The following is a 13394-nucleotide window of genomic DNA, read 5'->3' on the forward strand; positions in this document are numbered from 1 at the left end:
GCATAATTTCTGTTTTACATTTAATCTTATTAATCGCATTTGTATTTTTTTCTTTAGTTTATTTCAGTTTTAGAAGGAGTTTTGTCAAAGTTGGCAAGATATGATGAAGGAACTTTGTTTTCATCCATCCTTTCTTTCACTGTAAGTATTTTTTAAACATCTTTATTTTACTATGATATATTCCACTCTTTTTGACTCTGAATTGTCCAGTCAGATACAAAACAATCATGTTATAGGCCTACATTTCCTGCATATGGTAACATACTACTCTACTTGGGGAGGCTTAGGAGATTTATAGGCCAAACATTGCTCACTGAGAAAAAAAGGTATGCAAATTGACTTTCTAACAGATGGACGAAAATTGTCATTGGCTATAGCTATCCTTAAACCCTTGTGATTCACTTATAGGGTAGCTGCATTTGTTAGATGGCAGACGAGAGGCAGGTCTATCTTCTGAAGAAGAGTTAATTTGCATATTGTTGTACTATTGTGTAGAACTTGGCACAGCAATCATTTAAACTAGTGCATATTTTGTGCTGCAGATTTCCTTCGGCAGATTTTGCTACCCAATGACTTCAGTAGGTAGCAATGTCTGCTAAGCAAATCGGCAACAGAAAATACACATGTATGAACGGACCCCTAAATTATATTTTACTTTCCTGTGTACTGCTAGGTTCATAGTTGTACATGAATTGGGCAGGACATCTGTTTCTTAGCATGCTGTTATAAATTATAGACTGGGTGTTTATTCTAGGGAATACAGTTGCAGCAAGCTTTGAGAAATTGTGTACTTGTCTCCTCCATGGGGAAGGGATACTTAAATAGGGATTTACCTATATACCTTTTACTGTCGTAAGTAACATTGGTCCCGTAGGTCAGTAAGAACACTTGAGTCTGCATGTCAGCATAGGCATATGATATAAAACATAGTTTAATTTTTTTTTCGAAATCCTGGCTTTTGACTGCAGCTTATGATATGGTACTGTATATACGGTTTATATGCAACACTGCTAATTTTAATTTGTAATGTGTACAGCATTTTAGCATTTGATTATTGGGCATAGTTGACAATGTTTGCTACAAAACTAGATGGACTATATGATATTTTGAGAGTTATCAAAGCTAGTACAATGAAAAGGTGTAAGTGTGTGTTTTTCAGTATAGCAACCAATCAAATTTCATCTGATATTTTCCAAAAATCTAAATCTGAAAATGAAAATCAACACCTCCCTGATGATCTCACGTGATCAATAATGTCATTTTGAGATAAAGGGGGGAGATTTATCAAAAGCAGTGTAGAGGGAGAGTGGTGCAGTTGCCTATAACAACCAATCAGATTGCTTCTTTCATTCTTAAAAATGCCTCTAAAAAATGAAAGAAACAATCTAATTGGTTGCTATGGGCAACTGCACTGCTCTTCCTTTACACAGGGTTTGATAAATCTCCACCAGCGTACCTATGTTATTTCTAATAAGTCCATGTAGCCCACAATCTGTCAAGATTGTGGGTTGCATAGATTTCTTTTTGACTATACGTTTTTATAGAAATAAAGCTGCCAAGATTTATAATGTTTTGAGTTACGTGCTATTGCTTTTGTTTCTGAAACTCTTGACCTAAATTTAGATTGGTTTGCAGTTTCCAATATACTATTCTATTGATGCCAATTTAAATACAAGAAAAAGAAAATAAGTACAGATTGCATAAACTTTTGTGCCAAGGAGGAAACCCATGAAACAGTAAAAAATGTAATCTAAATAAATTGCTTTCTATCTGTGTAATGTGTCAGTCAATTTTTTTTTTTTATAAAGTCACGTTTTCTAATTTGTCTCTGGGTTATAGTATTATGCACTATGAATGAAAAAAATTTAATTGTTTCATCTGGTAACAAGACCTAATTAGAACAGTAGTAAGTAATTAAGTTAGTAAATGCAGATATATTTTCAGAATAGAAAAAAATTAAAAATGACTAATTATTTGTATAACTGTTCAGTATTGCATTGCATTTTCAGGTAAAGGCTGCCTCGAAATATGTGGAAGTACCAGTAAGTGTTAGTACTTTGCATGTTCTTTGCAGATAACCACTGCCAGGCATGACCATCATTTTCTCATTAATTGCATGCTGTTTATGTCAGACAGAACAGTTCATAAAAATTAAGGCTTCACATGTAACAAAACTATTCTCTTAGAGTCATGTTAGTATAGTCTAATAAACTTAAAGGATATGTCATATTGCTCCAGTACATCTGAACTAGAAATATATATATATATATATATATATATATATATATAGGGGAATATGCAAAGCAGCTCATTACACAACCTTTTCAGGTAGTGTTCCCTGATATCAGCTTAGCTCCTGTTAAGGAATATAAAAAGCTGAACGGGATATATGCCAAGCCAGACTACTCCCCAAAAGGGAAGTTTCGACCCATCTGCAGACAGCTGTTTCGGGGTTTTTGCCCCTCGTCAGTACAGAGCAGGGTGATCTGGCTTGGCTGTAGTGAGAGGCCTGAGGCTTTAAAAGGGGTCAGTACTTTCCTGAGGGAGAAAACACCTCTTCAGGTGTAACGGAGATTCAGGTTAGGCCATTTAGCACTCCGCAGGCATTCTGGGTAGGGGAATATGCAAAGCAGCTCATTACACAACCTTTTCAGGTAGTGTTCCCTGATATCAGCTTAGCTCCTGTTAAGGAATATAAAAAGCTGAACGGGATATATGCCAAGCCAGACTACTCCCCAAAAGTAGTATATCTATATATCTATATCTCAAAGTACTGTAGGTTTAAAAAAAAAAAAAAAAGCAGAGACCACTTGGAAGGGAGGAAAACACTGTAGGATCAGACTACATCTGGTTTCTGTGGAGCCAAATAGGTCATTGCCGAGCTGTATAAAATGGTAGAATATTTTCATTCTAAATATTTATTTTTAAGAAAATTAGATGCAGAGTGTCAATGTAACACCGAACAGTTAGTTGGCTACTATAATGCCTATAATGTACGTTATACCAAACTCCATACCATAATCCCAGGAGTAGGACCGGTGTGACGATTCCTCATAAAGGTCTCTTCATGTTGTTACCCACGTGGTCTCCAAACCATTGCATCTCTGGGACTCATTGCTGAAAAGTATAGTTCTCCATTTCAGCCTCCATGGAAATCTTGCTCTGTACCATGAATGCCTTTAAATGCAGTAGTGTAAGATCAATGGAACACCTGTAGCTGGGCATCTGGCATGAAGCTCAATGTCTTGTAAACTCCTTCTGATGGTTTGTGTAGACACTGATCGACGTCCAATTCAACTTGCAATACAGAATGGATCACTACAGGTCATTATTTATTTTGACGATCTGTTAGTGCAGAGGTGGAGGACATGTGTCTGCGTGTGCAGGGCCGCCATCAGGGGGGTACAGCCGGTACCCCTGTAAGGGGCCCTAGGGCTGCTACATGCTGGGACCGGTGCTGGCACGGTCCCTGCATGTGCATAACCAAACCAGTCACCTGTGGGCCCCATCGCATCCCCTGCGACTGAGCCAGCAGGTGAAGGGGGAGAGGGCGCCCACGGATTCGGGAAACCTGTCCCTGTGCAACCACAGCCAACACTGAGTGCGCCTTTAAGACGCACACAGTATTGAGCGTGCGCTCGGCTGCGACGGCTGACATGACAGGAAGGAGCCGCCGGCTCCGTCCTGTCACTCCAGCCCGGGTTTCCTATGCGGCAGCAGCTCTGCAGAGGCTTTCTGCACAGGAAGCCGAGAGAGAAGTTAAGCTGCTGGGGAACGAGGCAGAGGTGAGTGGTGTTTTTTGTTTTTCCATGGAGCTGTGTGAAGGGGCCATGTCAGGCCGGGGGCATTATAATGTGAAGGGGCCATGTCAGGGGGCATCATAATGTGAAGGGGCCATGTCAGGGGGCATTAAAATGTGAAGGGGTCATGTCAGGGGCATTATAATGTGAAGGGGCCATGTCAGGGGGCATTAAAATTTGAAGGGGCCATGTCAGGGGCATTATAATGTGAAGGGGCCATGTCAGGGGGCATTATTATGTGAAGGAGCCATGTCAGGGGGCATTATAATGTGAAGGGGCCATGTGAGGGGGCATTATAATGTGAAGGGGCCATGTCAGGGGGCATTATAATGTGAAGGGGCCATGTCAGGGGGCATTAAAATGTGAAGGGGCCATGTCAGGGGCATTATAATGTGAAGGGGCTATGTCAGGGGGCATTAAAATTTGAAGGGGCCATGTCAGGGGCATCATAATGTGAAGGGGCCATTTCAGGGGGCATTATAATGTGAAGGGGCCATGTCAGGGGGCATTAAAATGTGAAGGAGCCATGTCATGGGGCATTATAATGTGAAGGGGCCATGTCAGGGGGCATTATAATGTGAAGGGGCCATGTCAGGGGGCATTATAATGTATGGGGGAAATGTAAGGGGGCATTATAATGTATGGGGGAAATGTAAGGGGGCATTATAATGTATGGGGGAAATGTAAGGGGGCATTATAATGTATGGGGGAAATGTAAGGGGGCATTATAATGTATGGGGGAAATGTAAGGGGACATTATAATGTATGGGGGAAATGTAAGGGGACATTATAATGTATGGGGGCATTATAATGTATGGGGGAAATGTAAGGGGGCATTATAATGTATGGGGGAAATGTAAGGGGGCATTATAATGTATGGGGGAAATGTAAGGGGGCAATATTATATATGGGGGAAATGTAAGGGGGCAATATTATATATGGGGGAAATGTAAGGGGGCAATATCATGTGTGGGGCCATGTCAGGCCATTATTATATATTGAGCAATGTAAGGGGGCATTGTTATATGTAGGAGCAATGTGAGGAGGTATTATTGTATATGGGGGCAATGTGAGGGGCATTATAATGTATGAGGACAATGTTGGAGCCTAATACTGTACAGGGGCACAGAAGGGACTACTATATGGGGCAGTGTAATACATATAGGGGGTTTGTATAGAGTTGAGGACTTTGCTGTAGAGAGAAGCATGAAATGTTTGTCTGGCAGATTCGGTGAAGACGAATTGTGATTGGGAGAAATCTTCATGATGACCCGGGGACAGATGGAGAAGAAAGACAAAAGTGAACGACTCTTATCAGAGAAGACGCCCCTGTGAGTATATAACTATAATAACCTATATGGTCTGCAGCCCCTGTGTACAGCTCAAATCTATTCCTGTGTAGGGTTATTGATCTTTTGTACAGTGTTTTTTTATTCAATAATAATATAGCAGTGTTAGTCAGTGTTAATGGTAGTGGTCATGGTGTGGCGGAATTATATGTCCCTTGTAATGTGGTGTTACTAGTGATACTGGTCTGCGTATAGTGGCTTTTTATTTCCTTACATTATGGTGGTATTATTTAGTCACTGCAGAATTAATATGGAGTGGCGATATTATTTTATGTTTCTAAGACCGATACTGAGATAAAATCCAGCATGTGCCACAGTGAGGAGGGGCGGGGGTGGTGGGTGGGGGCCCAGACTACAATCTGTGTAAGGGGCCCCAAAATTTCTGATGGCAGCCCTGTGCGTGTGTAGGTTTGTAAATAACTCTTTTTACCTGGAATTGCTGCTATTTGCGGTGCAATTTTCTCCCAAGTTATTCTTTAAGCGTGCATGGCACACTACCTCTGTGTATGAACCCAGACTCATTTTCTTGGCTTTTTGTTTAATGTTTGTAGCAGAAGTTTAGTATAGTCATTATTTGAAAATATCCTTAAGGAAGTGTTCAATTTTGTGTAGCAGTGTTCATTTTGTTAGAGGGAAGGGCTCCTTTAGGGAATAGTGAAAACTTCTGTGTGGTCCCCCTGGAGCAAAGTGGCAGCATTGTTTTTCTCAGTGCACTTTTCCAGTTGGGAGAAGAAACACTGTAGCCTAGTAACTCTTCTACAGCACAACCTAAATGTTTTACTTTTTCATGTGAGTAATTAATCTTGAAGACTGTGTTGTCCTGAATTGCATAACTTTATTTTGTGTGTTTGAGGCAAGCAAAAAATGTTGGGGACTATATAAAGCTTTGCCGATAAGTTGTTGAAACCCACAGGACACTCTTCATTCCCTTTTATTGCATGTCCAGTTAACTGATACAGAAATATGTCTCCAAAATGTCCAGTTGCAGATTTTATTAAAAGTATTTGATAAATGGGGAGAAATATGTGAAATATTATAAAGAAATTGTCCAGTCTTAATTTGTGATTACTGTTTTCAATCTCTTTACTGTAGACTGTCTGGTGTGCTCTTCTGTTTTGCCAACTGACTGCCCCTCTGCTGTGGCATACTGCTCCTAGAAATAAAATCTGGGGGAGGAGGGGGACACAAACAGTGATAACACACACTCTATCAGGAACATAAGTAGAAAATGTTGGATGGAGTAGAGGAGGAATCAAACCCCAGATCAGACCCCAAAATAAATTAAGACCTCAGACTAGTTTCCTAAACTATTACAGACCCCAGACCAGACCCTTAAGGAGAATCTCTCAGCAATGTCTCTTACACAAACCTATTGGTACAGGTCTGAAGTGCGGGTGACACTGATGATAAAGGTACCGTATTTTCCGGCGTATAAGAAGACCCCCCAACTTGTACAGTTAAAATAGAGTTTGGGATATACTCCCCGTATAAGACTATCCCTCTACCACGATACGGTACCTTACCATTAGGTTGTATTTCCCCCACATTAGGTTGGCAGTATAGTTCACCCCCCCCCCCCCCCCACATTAGGTTGTCAGCATAGTTCCCCCACTTTAGGTTGGCAGTATAGTTCCTCCGCATTAGGTTGTAGTTCCCCCACATTAGGTTGGCAGTATAGTTCCCCCCACATTAAGTTGTAGTTCCCCCCACATTAGGTTGGCAGGTCAGCTCCCCCACATTAGGTTGTAGTTCCCCCCACATTAGGTTGGCAGTATAGTTCCCCCACATTAGGCTGGTATAGTTCCCCCCACATTAGGTTGGCAGTATAGTTCCCCCCCACATTAGGCTGGTATAGTTCCCCTCACATTAGGTCGGCAGTATAGTTCCCCCCACATTAGATTGTAGTTCCCCCACATTAGGTTGGCAGTATAGTTCCTCCACATTAGGTTGTAGTTCCCCCACATTAGGCTAGAAGTATAGTTCCCCCCCATATTAGGTTGGCAGTATAGATCCCCCACATTAGGTTGTAGTTCCCCCACATTAGGTTGTAGTTCCCCAGTTCCCCCACATTAGGTAGGCAATGGACCACACAGACATACAGCATTCAGCCATATACAGTGTAGGGCTAGAGGCTGTTTGTCTATGTACTGCCCCACTTAAGTGCTCCGTCCACCGCTCCTCCGGTCCGGGGTCACGATCTACTGCTATGGCCTATAGGACTGCCATAGCAGTAGGTCCCTGGACCAGAGGAGCGGTGGTCGTTGCACCGAAGATGACGCGCTGGTAACTTACCATGCCTGCGCGTCCTCGCTGCTCCGCTCTGCTGTTACTATGGGCGCACGCACGGGACGTCAGTGACGCTACCTCTCGACGGCCCGTGTGTTTTTAAAGTTAACGCGGGTCCGCAGAAAGGTAACCAGGACATCCTTGTGTCCCGAAAAGATCTTTTGGGACACAGGGATGTCCCGAATATGACGGGGGAAGTTAATCTTGGCCCGGACGTCCCGGGTATGGATAATCCATACTCCGGGCGTCCCGGACAACTGCAGCACCCGGCATATAAGACGACCCCTTACTTTTGATAACATTTTATTGGGTTAAAATTAGTCTTATACGCTGGAAAATATGGTACCGTATATAATCCCATATAAGCCGACCCGAATATAAGCCAAGGCTCCTAATTTCACCCCAAAAAAACAGGAAAAATTATTGACTCCACTATAAGCCTAGGGTGGGAAATACATCATCCCCCCCCCTGTCATCATCCAGACCCCGTCATTAACACCCTCATCATCATCACCCTGTCATCATCCCCCCCTTCATCATCTCCGCCTGTCATCATCCCACCCCCCTTCATCATCACCGCCTGTCATCATCCCACCCCCCCTTCATCATCACCGCCTGTCATCATCCCACCCCCCCCCCCCCCCTTCCTCATCACCGCCTGTCATCATCCCACACCCCCCCTTCATCATCACCGCCTGTCATCATCCCACACCCCCCTTCATCATCACCGCCTGTCATCATCCCACACCCCCCCTTCATCATCACCACCTGTCATCATCCCACACCCCCACCCCCTTCATCATCACAGCCTGTCAATGTCACAGTGGTCTTCAACCTGCGAACCTCCAGATGTTGCAAAACTACAACTCCCAGCATGCCCGGGCATGCTGGGAGTTGTAGTTTTGAAACATCTGGAGGTCCTAGGGTGGGAAATACATCATCCCCCCCCCCTGTCATCATCCAGACCCCATCATTAACACCCTCATCATCATCACCCTGTCATCATCCCCCCCTTCATCATCACCGCCTGTCATCATCCCACCCCCCTTCATCATCACCGCCTGTCATCATCCCACCCCCCTTCATCATCACCGCCTGTCATCATCCCACCCCCCCTTCATCATCACCGCCTGTCATCATCCCACCCCCCCTTCCTCATCACCGCCTGTCATGATCCCACCCCCCCCCTTCATCATCACCGCCTGTCATCATCCCACACCCCCCCTTCATCATCACCGCCTGTTATCATCCCACACCCCCCCCCTTCATCATCACCACCTGTCATCATCCCACACCCCCCCTTCATCATCATAGCCTGTCAATGTCACAGTGGTCTTCAACCTGCGAACCTCCAGATGTTGCAAAACTGCAACTCCCAGCATGCCCGGGCATGCTGGGAGTTGTAGTTTTGAAACATCTGAAGGTCTGCAGGTTGTAGACCACTGCAGCCTTCTTCATCATCCAGCCCCCCCCCCCCCTTTTGTACTCGCCTCCCCTTGTTGGGAAGAAAGGGTGAGCTGGTCTGGGCCATCTGTGCTGCCGGGACCATCCAGTGGGGAGGGTTAGTCGTTCTGGGCTTTTCATCTTCACCGGGCGGCCCTCTTCTCCACTCCGGGCCAGCCCCAGACTAGTGAGGCTGCCTTGACAACGAGGCACAGGGATGTTCATGCGCAATGTCCCTGTGAGTTGTCGTGGGGCCGGCCCCGAAGTGGGGAGAAGAGGCCACCCCCCCCCCCCCCCCCGGTGAAGCTGGACTCCCAGCATGCCCGGGCATGCTGGGAGTTGTAGTTTTGCAACATCTGGATCTCCGCAGGTTGAAGACCACTGAACAGGCGGAGAGTTCACTCGAGTATAAGCCGAGGGGGGTGTTTTCAGCACGAAAAATCGTGCTGAAAAACTCTGCTTATACTAGAGTATATACGGTAGTTATCTTTATTAAGAAAAGTCATTTTTAAGAAAAGACTAGACTACAATCAAAATGAATTTAGTATTAGTAAGACCTCAAATCAGAGATTAAAAAAAAGTTATTTTGTAACTAACTCTATAAATTTGCTGTCTTTTTCAGGTCCCTTCTTGAATCAAAATTCATTGGCCCTCATTTACTATTGCAAACCCTACATGTTTTGTTGGGTTGTGCGCCAGATTTTGGCACATTGCGGCAGAAATTCTGTCTGCGCCAGAATTTGTGCCAGAATTGGAAAAACCCCAACTAACTCTCCATTTTGCTAAGAAAACATGGAAAAGGGGTGTGGCCGCCAGGAAAAGGGGGTGTGTTCCAAAAAAAACACATATTTACTAAGGTTTCCACATAAAATTTGGTGGATTTCAGCTGAGGAAAACCCCACAGATCAGAGCATATGTAAAAAAAAAAAAAAAAAAATGTAGGGAAACCTTGGTAAATACCGTGGAAAATAAGTTGTAGGGAATTAAAAGCCACAAAGAAACCCACACTCCACTCTTAGTAAATGAGGGCCCTCGTGTTCTTATATGCGTTAGTGTGTTGCTGTGAGAAGTGACTACATAGTATGTTCTATCCGGCATTGCCTTATAATAGGTAGAACATGCACCTGTGGGATTAGATGTATCACCAGGAAGCCAAGAGCATTTGCAGTGTATAATTAATCAGGAATGTAGTGTCTTTCAAGCTGTATATTCTTCATGCCAGGTTACCTGGAGATTAACTTTTGGAAGAATCAACTGTGGTCTATACACTTAAAGCTTGTTCTTCTGTATTCGGTTACTTGTGTAACTAGTGACAGACTAGTCCATGACATTGTTTGATATTATAATGTGATTATGCCTCCATGCCTTTCTGTTTTTTTTATTTTTTTTATTGAAAATAATAAAACACAAAACAATGAAGAAGAGCATTGAAATATAATAGCCCTCACAAAAGGGAGGTAACATGTTTATCATTCACTTACTTTGTGAAAGACAGTTGTGAAGAGAGTTGAACAAGCAGCAAAGGGAGCTGGCACCATGCCACATCCCATTGGCAATTCTCTCTTTCTATTTTTTCTTTTCACAAGATTCAAACAAATGTCTAATGTTGGCATTTGTAGAAATTCATGATGTGGGAGTGTTAGGATAAATAATTCTGAGTAACATAATACAATCTTCTATAATTAACCCCTTACTAACACAGTGCTTTTTGGCAGCAGCAGTTTTTTTTTATATCTGCTTATTGTGCAGTATCTTAACCCCTTGACCAGGACCAGGCCAATTTGCGTTATTGCACTTTTGTTTGTTTTTTCCTCCCCTTCTAAAAATCATAGCGCTTTCAATTTTGCACCTACAGACCCATATAAGGTCTTGTTTTTTGCATCACCAATCGTACTTTGTAATGACATCACTTATGTTGTAACATAATCTGCAGCGAAACAAAAAAATATTTATTAGTGGGGTGAAATTAAAAAAACAAACCACCATTTTGTAATTTGTGGGGGCTTCCGTTTAGATGCAGTGCACTTTTTGGTTAAAATGACACCTTAGCTTTAATCTGTTGGTCCATATGGTCACAAGGATACCCCATATATGTAGGTTTTATTTTATTTTACTACTTAAAAAAAATAACTACATGCACCAAAATTAGTATGTTTAAAATTGTCATCTTCTGACCCCTATAACCTTTTTATTTTTCTGTATACGGGGCTATATTAGGGCTAATTTTTTCCGCCGTGATCTGTAGTTTTTAGAGATGAGCGAAGTTACAGTACTTCAATACTTGGCGGTTGCTGACTTTAGCCTGCATAAATTAGTTAAGCTTTCAGTTGCTCCCGTGGGCTGGAAAAGGTGGATATAGTCCTATGTATCCAACTTTTCCAGCCCACCTGAGCACCTAAATGCTTAGCTAATTTATGCAGGCTAATAACAGCAACCGCCGAGCCGCAAAGTTCGTGCAGAATCTCTGGTAGTTTTTATCTAACCATTTTTATATTGATGGGAATTTTTGATTGCTTTTTATAATTTTTTTTATGTTATATGAAGTGACCAAAAATTCACATATTTTTTTACGTGTACACAATAGACCGTGCGGTTTAGCTACCCTTATATTTTAATAGTTCGGATATTTATGTAGTGGTACCACATGAATATTAACATTTTTTATTTTATTTAAAAAAATGGGAAAAGAGGGGGGAATTTAAACTTTTATTAGGAAGGGCTTAATTCACTTTTATTAAAGTTTTTTTTTTAACACTTTATTTTTTCTTTAGCACCCATAGGGACCTATAACATGCAATTTTTTGATTGCATATAATGATCAATACTATGCCATTGAATAGCACTGATCAGTGTTATCGGTGCTCTGCTGCTCCAGCTTGCATGGCTGGCTGGAAGCAGCAGAAGACCAATCGGATGGCGAGGAGGCAGGTAAGGGCCCTCCTGCCATCCTCTCAGCTGATCGGGACATTGCTGTTTCACCGCGATGGTCCAGATCAGCTTCACTGAGCTGCCATGACACTTTTACTTTCATTTTAGACACTGCAATCAACTTTGAACGTGGCGTCTAAAGGGTTAATGCCGGGCATCGGCCAGATCGGCGGTGCCTGGCATTAACCATGGGTCCTGGCTTCAGATAGCAGTCGGGACCCATGGGGTTTGAAGCGTGCTCAGCTGGTGAGCACGCTTTAAACCCCGATAATGGGACCAGGGCATACAGGTACGCTCATGGTCGTCAAGTATCGGGACACAAGGAGGGATGGCAGCAATACCAATACCAAGTTTGTTTTTTATTTTTGCCTGTAATAGGAGTACTAATAAGCCAAACATAGGGAGCCTTTGTTAAGCCTATGCTGCCATGTCAGCTGGTTTAACCCCTTAACCTGTTAGGGACGGAGGGCGTACAGGTACGCCCTTGCATCCTGGTACTTAATGAAGGAGGGCGTACCTGTACAGCCTCCGTATTTCCGATCACCACCGCTCGCCAGGTGATGATCGGACCGGGATGACTGCTGATATCTATTAGCAGGTATCTCTTGGCAATGCCTAGGGGGGTCCTGAGACCCCCATGTCGGCAGTCACTGGTGACCCAATGGCCCGGAAAATAAGAATGATCGGAGCTGTCAGAGACAGCTCTGACCATCCTAAAGGATAGGAGCAAGGTGGCAGGGGTGCTACCTCCTCATATCCCCTGCCATTGGTCGGTCAGGCTGACCAACCAATGGCAGTTGGGGGGCACCAGAAAGTGCGGCGATGGAGGAGGCTGCAGTGAAGATTGCTGGTAAGTGATCTTCACTGTGGCCTAAAAGTAGCAAAACTACAACTCCCAGCATGCCCAGAAAGCCAAAGGCTGGGAGTTGTCCCATGCTGGGAAATGTAGTTTTGCAACGTCTGGAGGGCCCCAGTTTGGAGACCACTGTGTAGAGGTCTCCAAATTGTGGTCCTCCAGATGTTGCAAAACTACAACTTTCAGCATGCACTGACTGTCTGGTCATGCTGGGAGGTGTGCTCACCAAACTGTAGCCCTCCAGATGTTGCAAAACTAAAATTCACAGCATACCCAGACAGCCAGGGATGCTGGGCGATGTAGTTCTGCAATATCTGGCCCTTCAGATGGTCATGCTTGGAGTGTAGTTTTGCAACATCTGGAAGGCTACAATTTGGAGACCACTACTTAGCGGTCTTCAAACTGTTCTTCCCCAGTTGCATAACTACAGCTCCTAGCATGCCTTTCGGCTGTCAGTGCATTCTGGGAGTTGTTGTTTTGCAACAGCTGTAGGCACACTGGTTGGGAAACACTGAGCTAGAGTCTGTTTCCTAACTCAGTGATTCCAACCCGTGTGCCTCCAGCTGTTGCAAAACTACAACTCCCAGAATGCACTGATATGCTGGGAGTTGTAGTTTTGCAACAGCTGGAGGCAAACGGGTTGGAATCACTGAGCTAGAGTCTGTTTCCTAACTCAGTGGTTCTTCACCAGTGTGCCTAAAGCTGTTGCAAAACTACAACTACCAGCATGTA

At 43.7% G+C, this 13394-nt stretch overlaps 1 protein-coding gene across 7 annotated transcripts in view; it reads left to right on the forward strand.

Annotated features, from left to right (window-relative positions):
- The window catches only part of CADPS2 (calcium dependent secretion activator 2), a 707505-nt gene that overhangs the window by 613074 nt on the left and 81037 nt on the right, over positions 1 to 13394 (forward strand). For 6 of the 7 annotated variants that reach the window (XM_056573788.1, XM_056573791.1, XM_056573793.1 and 3 more), the window contains 2 exons: positions 58 to 141; positions 2010 to 2042. In XM_056573788.1, coding sequence (XP_056429763.1) covers positions 58 to 141; positions 2010 to 2042 — 117 coding nt within the window. The remainder of the gene's footprint in view (positions 1 to 57; positions 142 to 2009; positions 2043 to 13394) is intronic. The other variant, XM_056573790.1, reaches the window with a different exon arrangement.

This window comes from Hyla sarda, chromosome 4 (genome assembly GCF_029499605.1).
Source record: "Hyla sarda isolate aHylSar1 chromosome 4, aHylSar1.hap1, whole genome shotgun sequence".
Taxonomy (NCBI): domain Eukaryota; kingdom Metazoa; phylum Chordata; class Amphibia; order Anura; family Hylidae; genus Hyla; species Hyla sarda.